The sequence below is a fragment of the Octodon degus genome, unplaced genomic scaffold (assembly GCF_000260255.1).
Source record: "Octodon degus isolate 3935 unplaced genomic scaffold, OctDeg1.0 scaffold00085, whole genome shotgun sequence".
Lineage (NCBI taxonomy): Eukaryota > Metazoa > Chordata > Mammalia > Rodentia > Octodontidae > Octodon > Octodon degus.
This window is the reverse complement of record NW_004524661.1, coordinates 5,856,144-5,868,620: the sequence shown is the minus strand read 5'-3', so window position 1 is coordinate 5,868,620 and position 12,477 is coordinate 5,856,144. Positions and strand designations below refer to the sequence as shown.

General features: G+C 44.1%; 1 protein-coding gene across 2 annotated transcripts in view; it reads left to right on the top strand.

Annotated features, from left to right (window-relative positions):
• Nucleotides 1-9,513, top strand: part of Rars (arginyl-tRNA synthetase) — a 40,368-nt gene extending 30,855 nt beyond the window's left edge. For both annotated transcript variants that reach the window (XM_004637043.3, XM_023721794.1), the window contains 3 exons: nucleotides 7,641-7,813; nucleotides 8,238-8,485; nucleotides 9,287-9,513. In XM_004637043.3, the coding sequence (XP_004637100.1) occupies nucleotides 7,641-7,813; nucleotides 8,238-8,485; nucleotides 9,287-9,396 (531 nt within the window). In that variant the 3' untranslated portion in view covers nucleotides 9,397-9,513. The remainder of the gene's footprint in view (nucleotides 1-7,640; nucleotides 7,814-8,237; nucleotides 8,486-9,286) is intronic.
• Nucleotides 9,514-12,477: the final 2,964 nt, after the last annotated feature.

Genomic DNA, 12,477 nt, shown 5'->3' with positions numbered 1-12,477 from the left:
AAAAAAAAAAAAAAAAAAAAAAAAAGATAATTTGATTAATTCTTGGTAAAGTGTCTAGGAATTTGTCCTTGTATTCCAGGTTATCAAGTTTTTTGGCATATAGTTGTTCATAATAAGCTTTAATGAAGTTTTGTATTTCTGTGGTATAAAGTTACAACATTTCCCTTTTTATCTTTGATTTTCAATCTTCTCTTTTCTCAGTTATCTTCAGTTACTTTTCTCTCATTGCTGGGACAAAATACCTGACACATAAAATTAGAAAAAGAAAGGTTTATTTAGCTCACAGTTTGTGGAAGTTTCAGTGCATTATCTGCTGGCTCGAAGGCAAGAGGGCAGCAGAAAACAGTAAAACGACAAGAGCATAAAGGGAGTAGAAGGAGCAGAGAGCAAGCCCCTCTCCCCTCCCTTCCGTTGCATGCAGGCAGCCCAGGCTGGATGTAGCACTCATACCCATAATTCCAGCAGTGGACCATGAGTTACTCTGAAAGTCTGCCCCATGATTGCATCAGGCTTTGGGGGAACATCTTGACTCCAACTGTAACATTAGTTAAGAGTCACTTTGTCTTTTTAAAGAAACTACTACATTTCATCAATCTTGTATTTTTTATGGTTTCCCCAGATTTTGTTACGATTGCTGTTTCTGTTTTTAAACCTGATGAGACTGGTCTGTGGCCAGTATGTTCTGTTCCGTAGAATGTTCCGTGTCCTATAGATGCTGTCTAGGGTGGTCTGCTTGGTCTTGCTTACAGTCTAGCTGCAGTGGTCATTTTTATCATGTTAGCACTAGATGGTGCCCTGAGCCGAGGTTTACCACAAGTCAGTCTGTGTTGTCATGTTTCATCACTAGGGCACAGTCCAGGGCAGGCTGTCCCTAGTCCATAACCATATAACTGCACAGGAGTCTGGAGTCCCTCTGACGAGCCAGCTCACTGCCTGGCAGCCACCATGCACTTGCTCATGCTCCTTGGTTAGGGCTCCCAGCGACAACATCCTCTGTGGAAACTGAGCCTGCATGGCGTAGCGGCCAGCAGGGTACAACAGTAACCTAAAAGCCCTTGTTGCTGTGGCTGCCTACAGAGTAATGCTGGCACAGCAGTAAGACGGGGAGGCTGGGCCCTGGGGCTCTGTCTGTGACTGCAGGTTTGGGGTGGAGGCCATTGTGATCTGCCTATTGTTAGGTTTTGCAGCTTGGCACTGAGTATCAAGGCAAAGTCCTGTGTTTGGTGTCCTGTCTTAGGCCCATCGAATGGGGTCTTGTGTTATGCTGCCTGCAGGTAGGGTGGTGTTGACAAAGTTAGCCCCTAAGCTGGTCACGCTGTGGTCTCACACCCATAAGAGCCTGCTTGGTCTCAGATATTCATGCGACGGTTAGCAAGGTTGCTCCTTGAAATGGAAGTTTGTCCCACCCGGATGCAAGCATTGGCATAGGGATTTCTCTGCTACCTGCATTGGGGAATAAGTGGTAAAGGCAGTCCTTTGGCCACCACAGCTGATAACCAGTTGGGTCACACCTGAGTCCCAGAGCCATAGCCAGATGTGTGGTCTTTGGGAACACTGCCCCAGAACTGTTCCCAGGCTGACAGTGATGCACGCAGATACTTTTATCACTTAACTACATCCCCAGCCCTTTTTCATTTCTTCTGTGACTGGGTCCCACTAAATTGCCCAGGTTGGCCTCACATTTTCGATCTTCCTGCCTCAGTCTCTCAGCTAGTTGGCGTTGCAGGCTTGTGCCACCATGCCCAGTGGGCTAGTGTCTTGTCTAGTTTATGTATAAGTCTGATAAAGTTCCATCCTTTTCAGTTTGTTAGAATAGTTTGAGAAAGATTGCTGTATATATGTATGTAGGTATGTGTATATTTATTTATTTATGGAGGGGTACTAGGGATTGAACTTGGAACCTCATGCTTGCCAGTCTGGCACTGTGCCACTGAGCTTTGCTATTTTCTAGAATTGAGCAGGAAAATCATCAGCTCCTAGGCTTTTCTGGATAGTTTTGATGGCAGATAGTTTTGATTTAGTTTCATTAAGTCATTGTCAGTCTGCTATTCTGTATTTTCATGACTTGATTTTAGTAGATGTATCCAGATCTTTCTGTTTCTTCCAGGTTTTCCCTTTTGTTGTAATAGAGCTTTTCATAAGTTATTAATGAACCTTTGGTATTTTTGGTAGCTGTTATAATGTCTCATTTTTTTAAAATTTGATTGTTTTGAGTCGTTTTAGTTTTTCTTAGTCTAGATAAGGTTTGTCAGTTTTATCTTTTCATAAAACTAATCTTTATGGAATTGTTTACATTATTTGTTAAATTTTATTTGGAGGGCTGGCCAAATAGCTCAGCGGATTGAAGTGCCTGCTAGCAGGGGTTAGGGGTTCCATTCTTGGGCCTGCAGTGCCGTCCCTGCCCCCGGGGTGTGCTGAGATGGCAATTGAGACTGGGCGTGTTGGCCTGCGCCTGTAATGCCAGCACTTGGGAGGCTGTAAGCAGGAGAATCACTAGGAGTCTGATCTAGTAGTGAGACCCTGAACACCCTGTAGACCCTCCCCTAATACACAATCAATCAGTAAAACAAAATAAAATTTTATTTGGTACAGGGTCTCACTACACAGCTTGGACTGGTGGTGGTCCTCCTGGTTCAGCCTCCCCAGAGCTGGAATTATAGGCATGCACCACCCCATCTGGTCTTGCTGTCCAGCTCAGCAGGCCCAGGGGTGGGGCTGGCGTGGCATGTGGTCGACCCTTTGCCTCTATGTTTGTCTAGGCAGGAGGCTTAACTGCAGTATCTCGCTGGCCCATGGAATTGTTTTTGAAGGGAGGGTACGGACACTTGCTGTACATTTCCCTCTCGGTGGTGCCTGTGCTGTATAGCATAGGTTTGAATGTTTCCATTTTTTACACGCCTGAAGAGTTGTGAAATTTTTCCTTTCAGTGGCTTTTTATGAATTTTATTAGTAAAAAGATTAAAAGTGACATCCATTTGTTGTACCATCTGTGATTCAAGTCAGCAGGAATACGTTAAGCTATTTTGACCTGAGTTCCTTGGCAGTTTTACCATGTAGACACACAACCTGTATAAGAGAGGTTTTAGAACATTCATGTCACCTTGTCACAGCTGGTCACAAATGAAAAACTACAGTAATATAAACTCGGCTGATTCTAAAAATCCAGGTTATACCTGACAGAAGCTGGACAAGATCACCTGTCCATATAGCTGAACTTCTAATGTTTTCATTTGTCCTGGTAGGTGATAACCAAATTTAGAAGTAATGTAGTATTCTAAGATTCTTTTACCTTCTCAAGCTCCATCTTTCCTTTTTAAAAATTATTTCCAATCTGCAGTATGTTAGGAATTTGCAAACTTCTTCAGTGCCTTAAGCATTTTATGTATTTTTGGAGACAGGGTCTTTAGCTCACCCTGAACTTGCAGCAGTCCTCCTGCCTCAGCCTCCTGAGTGCTGCAGTTAAAGGTATGCACCAGCATGCCTGTGTGACCTTAAATTTAGTACTGAAAATCATTTTCATATTTCAGTTGAGATTTTTTGACACAGGATACCACTTTGTTGGTCAGGCTGGCCTCAAAAATCACCACTTCGACCTCCATGAGTGCTGAGACTGCAGATGTGACATGACACCCAGCTAACAAAGCAGTTCTCATGCTGGACAAGAAAGCTTTTGCCCAATATATAGGGTGATTTCTTTAAAGTCCTTGTTGAAGTACTTTTTTTTTTTAAGATTATTAATCAGCTTATTTAGGCAGTGCTAGAAATTAAACCCACGAGGCCCTCACCATCTTGGTCAATTTTGCTTTGAAATAGCGTCTTGCTGTGTTGCCTACGCTGCCTTCAGACTTCCACTCCTGCCTCATCTCCCAATAAATAGGCTTGCACCAACAAGCCCAGCTACGTTTTTAATCTCTCAGTTAACTCTTGTCACCCTGAGCCATTGTTAGCTAAGCAAATGTAAATTTTCATTTCTGAAAGGGATCTTTTAGGTATCATGGTATCCATGGAACTGCTATAAATTACAAAGCCAATGATTTGAAAGTTTTCTTTCCTTGACTAAAGAAAACTTTCAAACAAAATAAAAAGTTTGAGACAGACTTTGCCAGGTGTTTTTTTTCTTTTCAGTTTGTCTTTAAGCAAAAACTTTTTAAAAGAAAATTTTTTTTGATCTATAGTGTGCTCAGGGTTTCACTACTAGATCGGACAATAGTGATCTGCCTGTTTACAGCCTCCCAAGAGCTGGGATTACAGGCCTGCACCCCAGGGGCAGTGGTGGGGCAGGCCAGCTGGCTGGGGATCAAACCCCCAACCCCTGGGCCTGCTTGCAGGCACTTTAATCCACTGAGCTATTTGGCCAGCCCTGAAGCAAAAACCTAACAGACTCAAAATGGTGGAAAATAGCTAAAAAAAACCTTTACATGTTAACTACCCATAGTTGCAGTTTAAGAATCTACCTTTTGAATTAGACAACTGGGATACAGAGGGATACATATGTGTATTTTAGAATATTTTATTTATTTATTTATTTTTAATTTCCAATCTGAGTTCCTCTATACCTTTCTGCAGCTCTTTATTTCAGAAGCCGTTTATTCATTGCTTTCAGCTGTGTGATTCCCAATTTGTTCTGTGTTAGTGTCCTCTGCACTTGTTATGGGTGGGCTTGGGTTCTGAGATCGCATTTTGCTCCTTCTCGTTGTCATTTTGTGTAGCACTGTCTTCTGACCTTTGTTGTAGATCTTTGTTGCAGTTTATAGCCTTAGCGCCTAATGAAGTTCAGGTGTAGATCTACAAAGTTTGGATTCATCCAGCTTTGCCTGGTTTGGGTGTGGCTTTTGTGCTCAGTTCCTTCCTGTTGCTGCCCTTGGGGGTGAACCTGTTGTGCCCCTCTGGCAAGATGTTCTGCCCCCTACCTCTCTGCAGGGATTGCAGCTGAAGGGTTTCACCCCAGGCCTATATGCCAGGCCTGAGCTGAGTCTGGAGGGGACATGGTGGAGTAGGTGGGAGAGGCAGCTCTCCCACACACTCATTGGGCCTGGACTAGGACTAGATCTGGGGGTTCCTGCCCACAGAAATTCCTGTGGGGGGGCACTATGGAGTGATGGGGGGTGTCCCAAGAGGGTGTCACCCATGCTGCACCTGGGCTGGGACCAGTAGGTCCCACTGGCGCAGGGTAGCCGGAAGGTCTCCACACACTCATTGGGCTTGGGCTAGGACTGAGTCTGGGGGTTCCCAGAAGGCGGCAGAAATTCTTACTCAGTGGGTGGGGTAGGGGAGGTGCTGCGGAGTGGTGGGGTTGTCCCAAGGGGGTGGAAGAGGGTCTCACCCACGCTGCGCCTGGGCTGGGACGAGTAGGTCCCGCCAGCACAGGGTAGCTGGAAGCTCTCCCACACACTCACCGGGCCTGGGCTGCTTTTTTTTTTTTTTTTTTTTTTGAACTGGGGATTGAACTCAGGCCCTTGCACTTGCCAGAGAAGCGCTTATTCTACTGAGCCATCTCCTCGGCCCCTATTTTACTCTGTAGAGCAAAAAGTAATAATTAAAAAATAACTTTAAATCCTGTGAACCTTGAAGAGAATGTTAAGGTTTGGAACAAGGAGTTCTGCTTTTTTAGGTATACCTAGCCAAGGAGTCTTGTTTACATTTGGTGTGTGGCCACATTCCTGGGCTCAGTAACCAAGCTCCCCAGGCTGCACAGAAGTAGAAATCATCTGTGCGTAGCAGGCTTGCTGCTGGCAATCTTGCCTCTCCTGACTGAACCGTCAGAGATGCTGTTCTCTCATGGGTGGGTGGTGGCGGCATTTAATTGGCCTTTCCACACTCATTCACTTAGACTGTTTATATTAGCTCTCCTAACCTGTCAAGAAATAAATAGGGAGTAAAAAGAGCCTAATCATTTATAGATGGGCATAACCAAAATTAACATGTTTGCAAAAACTGTAAATGGGTGTGTAAATTAAAACGTAAAAATAAGTGCACCGAGGGGCCAGGGAGATGGCTCAGTGGGATAAGCGCTTCCCTGGCAAGCGCAAGGGCCTGAGTTCAGTCCCCAGTTCTGCCGCTCCCCCCCAAAAAAAAAAGTGGATTGAACCAAGGAGTAGTCACTAGATGATGACATGGTAAAAGTCCTTGCAGAGACAAGTTCTTTGGAATTTTACTTCTCAGCAGGACAGTGTCCTTACTCTACAAAGGAGGGAGGGCATACCAGAAAAAGTTCCACTCCATCCCTGAGGTTGGACCCAGGCTCCCTGCACTGACTGGGCTGCATCCCCAACCTACTTATTCATGATGCAGGGTCTCCATAAGTCAGTTCATTGCCAGCCTGGGTCCAAATTTGCAGTCCTGCCTCAGCTTCCTAAAGTGCTAGGAGGGTGTGTGCCACCACACCCATCTGACAAAAACGCAAGTTATTTAGGGACAACCAGATCCTAGTCATTTAGTCAGCAGGGAATGTTTCCCAATTTGAAATAATAATCCTTGGCCATAACAGGACTCATGCCAGCTGAGTTTTGGGGCATATTTCTTTGAGGTATTTTTTGTATGAGGTTGCGTGCAATAATTCTGACAGGCTCTTTTGTGAGTGTGGTAGTCAGGCAGTCTGGTAGGAACCGCTGCTTCCTTCCTAATTTCCTGGCTGTATTACTTTTTGGTAGGACGGACACAAGCAGGTCCATTTTTATTCTGATGTTATCCCACTTTTGAACAACTGCTTTTAGTGGACAAATTAGTCTGCTCAGCAGTAAAGCTATGGCACATGTGCCGCAGGGAGCATGCAGAGCCCTAGCAGCTTGCAAGCCACGTGTGTGTGAACAAGTTGTTGTAAGACAGGGTTTTGCTTTGGAGCCTGGCTGGCCTTGAACTCAGGGTGATCCTCCTGCCTGGCCTCCTGGGTGCTGAGATTACAGGCGTGCGCCATAATGTCTGGCTACTTGGTTCTTCTGAACTGAAACCTCAGGTGTTCAGTGTAATTGCAGTGTTGGCACTTTACAATAAGTGAGTTTTGGGTTGCAGTTTGGGCACTCATCTCTGAAGGTTCCATCACTGGTCTACTGCGAGGCAGTCTGTCATGGCCAGAATAAAAGTATTTAATATGTGGCCAAATAGTAGCCAAAAAAAATGAGTTGTCTTCTACTTATAAAACACTATTTACTAGTTACTTGATGTTAAATTTTGCATTTTGTAGGCGGCTTTGCTGTTTTGTTCTGTGACTATACACTTACTGTAGAGTCTTGCCTTTAACTTGTGATCCTCCTGCCTCTGCTTCCTGAGTACTGGACTATAGGTTTGCACCACCATGTCCAGTTTCATATTTTTTATTTTACTATACCTTTATCCCCATGTCATTATTTTATGTTTAAAATAGACATAAATTAATTTGTGCTTTGGGTTTATATTTGATAAATACTTTGAGTAATAGGCTTATACTTCACAAATCAGGTTTCTCAGAGAAATTTTTCATTGTCCACAGCTGATTAGGTTTGTTTTCATTCCTGTTTGTACACCAGCCCATGGTGTTCTACCTCCTTTTGTGATAGTAAAAGAACATTGCATGCTCCCTACCCCAGTGCCCTGCCTGCGGGTCAGCAGGTAGAAGCAGTGGTCACTAACCTAACCACCAAAGTACTGTTTTCTTTTTCCCAAAGGTGTTAACTCCAGAGGAGTTGAAAGCTGCTCAGACATCGGTTGCTTATGGCTGTATCAAATATGCTGACCTTTCCCATAACCGGATGAATGATTATATCTTTTCCTTTGACAAAATGCTAGACGACAGAGGGAACACAGCTGCTTATCTCTTGTATGCATTCACCAGAATCAGGTAATCAAGTGAAGGCACACTGTGCTTTGCTGCTCAGATGAGTTTGTTCCAGATGAGTTTGTTCCGTGCTGTGTAAAACCCCTTCAGAAATAAGTTGTCCTTTAGAGTTGCAGGCGATGGTGGCGTTCCTGAGCCAGGCTGTTTTAGTCCACCAGATGGTTTCCTGAATACTCTAGGCTTAAGTGCCAGGAAGCTATCTGCTGGTCCTTTTTACATTCCCATTCTTAATGCTGTAAAATGCTGTGGACCAGGTTATTAGTTTGCTAATAATGTGCCCTGTAGTAAAACACCTCAACCATTTTATGAGAATCTTGTTTTTGTTGCTGCTAACTTCTGGTTTACATCAACCACATGTGTTTTGGCATAAAGAACAAGGGCCTAACAGAAGGGAATAATAGTAAGGAGTGCTTGCCTGGTGTTTCAGGTCCATTGCCCGCCTGGCCAGCATTGATGAAGAGATGCTCCGGAAAGCTGCTCGGGAGACCAAGATCATTTTAGACCATGAAAAGGAGTGGAAGCTAGGCCGATGCATTTTACGTTTTCCCGAAATTTTGCAGAAGATTTTAGACGATTTATTCCTCCATACACTCTGTGATTATATTTATGAGCTGGCGACTACTTTCACAGAGTTCTACGACAACTGCTACTGTGTGGAGAAAGACCGGCAGACTGGTGCGTCCCTTCAGCTCAGCCATCTTTGTTGGGGATGGGGTGGATGCCTTTCTGATTTGCTTTATTCATAGAAACCCTCAGTCTTTGTTGCAAAGCGTGCAATGATCCATAGCAAACATAACAGTTTGAACTAGTGAGGGAAGCAGCCTTAGGGTCCCCAAGGAACATAGCTGGAAGCCACTGGACATAAGACATTTTTATCAGAAGTAGAGCTGAGCCTGGATGAGGCCAGAGGATTGTAAATTCAAGTACAGCCTGGCCAACTTAGTGAGACCCTGTCTAAAAATAAAAATGGCTCAACCATAGCTTAGTGGATTCAGTCCCCAGTAATACCAAAAGAAAAGTGATGGTGATGGAGGCCAGGAGACCCGCCTGGGGAAGACAGCTAACATCTCCCTCCTTTACAGGAGTCTGTTTGTGAGGCTCATGCTTGGGAACTGAATTTTTTTAATGTTAGAAGATTTGTTTTTTCGGATCATGAGGCTTTGCAAAGACCCCTGAGTCAGGAGCATAACCCCCAGTTTGAGGCCTAAACTGCATAGCAAGACATTGTCAAAAAGAACTCTAAATTTTATAAACAAGTACAGTATAAAATGTACTTCTGATCACTGCAGGCCTCCTGTCTTTAAGTTACATACAGTTCTTGTACAGAAATATGAACTTTCTTGGATTAACTCTCAATAGTTGAAGTTCTAACTAGAAGCATTTTTAGGTGAGGTTGTTCACTTCTAAGTCAAACCATAGATAAAAGATTCTTTAATGTTTATTTCAAGAAGAAAAGTATCTTTTCTTTCTTTTCAGGAAAAGTATTGAAGGTGAACATGTGGCGGATGCTGCTGTGTGAAGCAGCAGCTGCGGTCATGGCCAAAGGGTTCGACATCCTTGGAATCAAGCCCGTCCAAAGAATGTGAACCTTCTTATGGTTTAACACTGTATTTTTACTGAAGTGGCCATTTAGCAGTGTTTGATTTTTTTTTTTTTTACAGAGAAATGCAGATAAAACTAGTAAAGATAATTTCTCTTACCTATGTGAATGTGATTCTTTAACAACTAGAAAATCTAACAAGGGCTATGGAGTAACATGGTGTATTGGCTTGGCAGGGGTGTGTCCATTAGCCCCATTTATGGAGCATTAATCTTGGCCTGTAAAACTTCATACAGGTTTATTGTCCTATTTATTCTTTATTCCTGCTGTTCTTTGGTAATGTTCTTTGGTAAATATTTACCCTTCGCAAATGACAAAAAAATGACAAAAGTGAGATGCCCCATCAATACCCCGAACTGCTCGACTCTGAGTTTCAACTTCTGTATTTTAGCAAAAGATGCCCTTGGCAGTGTAACAGACCCAGGGACAAGAAAAAAAAACAGACTGGAAGTTTCCTGAAGCCTTAGGAAAGTGTAAGCCAGGGATATAACTGTCATGGTTTGCTTAGAGCAGTCAGAACTCATCGCCTGAGACAGGTGTATCTCACTTCACACGGGATTTCTTTCAGCAAATATACCATTAAATGAAATATACTATATTAATAGGATGAAAGGGAAAAACTTGCCCAAGTGTCTCAGTAGATGAAGAATGAGACAAAGACTTCTGCTCCTGCTATCTCTTCCCAGTGCTGGATGCTCTAGCCAGGGCAGTTAAGGAAGAGAGTGCTTCCAAGTGTACTTACTGCCAAGACGTGATCTCATATGTACAATACCAAAGAATACACGGGTAAGACGACTGCAAGAGTTCCCAGTACTAATCATCTCCTGTAAAAAAAAAAAAAAAAAGCCAGAATTAATAAGCGAATAGTTGCATTTCAGAGTAACTCAGCAAGGAAGAGATGGTATTCCTGGAGAACACAGCTGAAGAGATAAGCCTAAAGCACACTGGCAGTGGGCCCTTGGGTTCCTGGCTGGGGGTGACTCAGCTGCAGAGGACAAGTAGGAATGTTCCAACAGTCCCCAGCACTGTGGACGTTGACACCTCACCCCATGAGACAGTGACCCTCCTTGTGACAAGAGGGATGGGTTTGGAGCCAAACTAAGCTTAGTGCAGTCTACTCCAGAGTAGCTGCTGCTCTGGTTTCCTGCAGTACTGCCTGTCCTGGGGGTATCCTGTCTGCAGGGCAGACACCATAGTCCACCCCAGTGTGTCTACTGAACCACCACCCTAGCTGGCTTCAGCAACCTGTGAATCCAGAAGGTCAATCCACACCTCTACCACCACCCCACCGTAGATGGCTCTTCCAGTGGGCCAAGGGCTTGTTGCTGCTGAGAACATGCCCACTGGGCTCCATGTTTCTGGCACTGCTACTTTGTGAACATCCTGGGCTCCCCATTTGGGCCCCTAGAGAAAGACTCCATTGATACCACCATAGGCACTGTCCACAAGCCCACTAATCACAGCTGAAGAAGCTATAAGTAAATTGTACTAAGGTGCCCAAGGTAGCTTACAAATGAACACCCCTCGGCACATCTTTGCTATTAGTCATCTTATAAAAATGGAACTGATCACCAGCTGCTCAAATCTCAATGGAGAGCTATAAGAAATGAGAAATTGGAATATGGCACCTCAAAAGAGAACTAGCAACAAGCCTTGAAGGAAAATATGGCTGACGTACACCTGATAAAAAGGTTATTTGACAACCGAAAGAAATTTAACAAAATATAGTTCAATGAAATCAGGAAGATGGTATGAGTGAAATTTTGTAAAAGTATGTCAAGTCAAAAATCAGCTGGGAAAAAAATCAGCTGAAAAGTCAACAGTAAGTCAAAGCAGAATTTCTAAACTTGTTTGGGACACACACCACCAATCAGGAAGACAGCAGAGGGGACAAAACAGTGGAGTAGGAGCAGACAGTTTACATCCTTGCTCTGACACGGAATCTACAACAGAAACAGCCATGGGTGAGACGAGCTCAGGAACACACAGGGGTTTGCACTACCAGAGCAGGGACAGGAGCCCACCACGGGGGGGGGGGGGGGGATATGCAGAAAGACAAGGTGAAAAATACGTAGATCCAACGAACAACGGTTCTCAGAGCCTGTGCCTGGACCTAGGACTGGGGCCCATTCTATGAAAAGGATGCTTGTGGGGCTGCCGAGGGAAACAAGCCCCTGCCACTTCCCTTTCCCCATACCCACAAGTGTTTTCACACTGATCCAGCTAGACTCTGCCTTGTGGCTAAGTTTAGCCATGGCAGGGCACATACACACACAGGTTTGAGAGCAGGCAGATGTGTGGATGTACACAGGCACTGAGCCTTGGGGAGAGGGAAGACCGGGTACTTACCCAGAAGTGGCTGTTTACCCCAGACAAGCATTAGCCTGTCATGTCCCCACCCCACTGGTCTTCCCTGAGGGCACAGAAGGTCCAGCAGGGCTTGGCAAAGTAATGAGTCTAATCTAGCAAAGTAAGCCCCAGCTGACAAAAACATCCTCTCAACATCACACTTGGCAAGCAAGAAAACCATCACCCCAACCTGGCCTGTTGTCATTGGTGGCCTGTCCCTAAGTGCTGTGGCATGGACAAAAACAGATTTCAGTCAATAGCCATGTTTGTTCACCTCAGCAGAGTTTTTTGTTTTTTTTTTTTTTTTTTTAATGATCTGTATCTGCTGATTGGTTTTCAGTACACATTTTTTTTCTCTATATTCTGTGTTTCTAATACTCAAAATTATTTTACTTTATTCTTATCAATTTATGTTATCTGTTTTGTGAGTGCATATATGTGTGTATGTGTGCATGAGTTGAGCCCAGGGGTGTGCAGCTACACTTAGAACTTTTAACTTTTCTGTCCCAAGACAGGACTTTGCTGGTATTCGTGGGCTGGCCTCAGGCATGTGCTCCTGCAGTGGCCTCCTGGGTTACTAGGACTGCAGTCTTGTGTCAGCGGGCCCAGACTTTTTTCTTTTTTCTTGTCTTCATTTTCTGCTTTTCTTGTGTTCTCTTCTTTTGCATCTTTTTTAATATTCTGACTTGGCTTTTGCTTCCCTCATTTTCTTTCAATT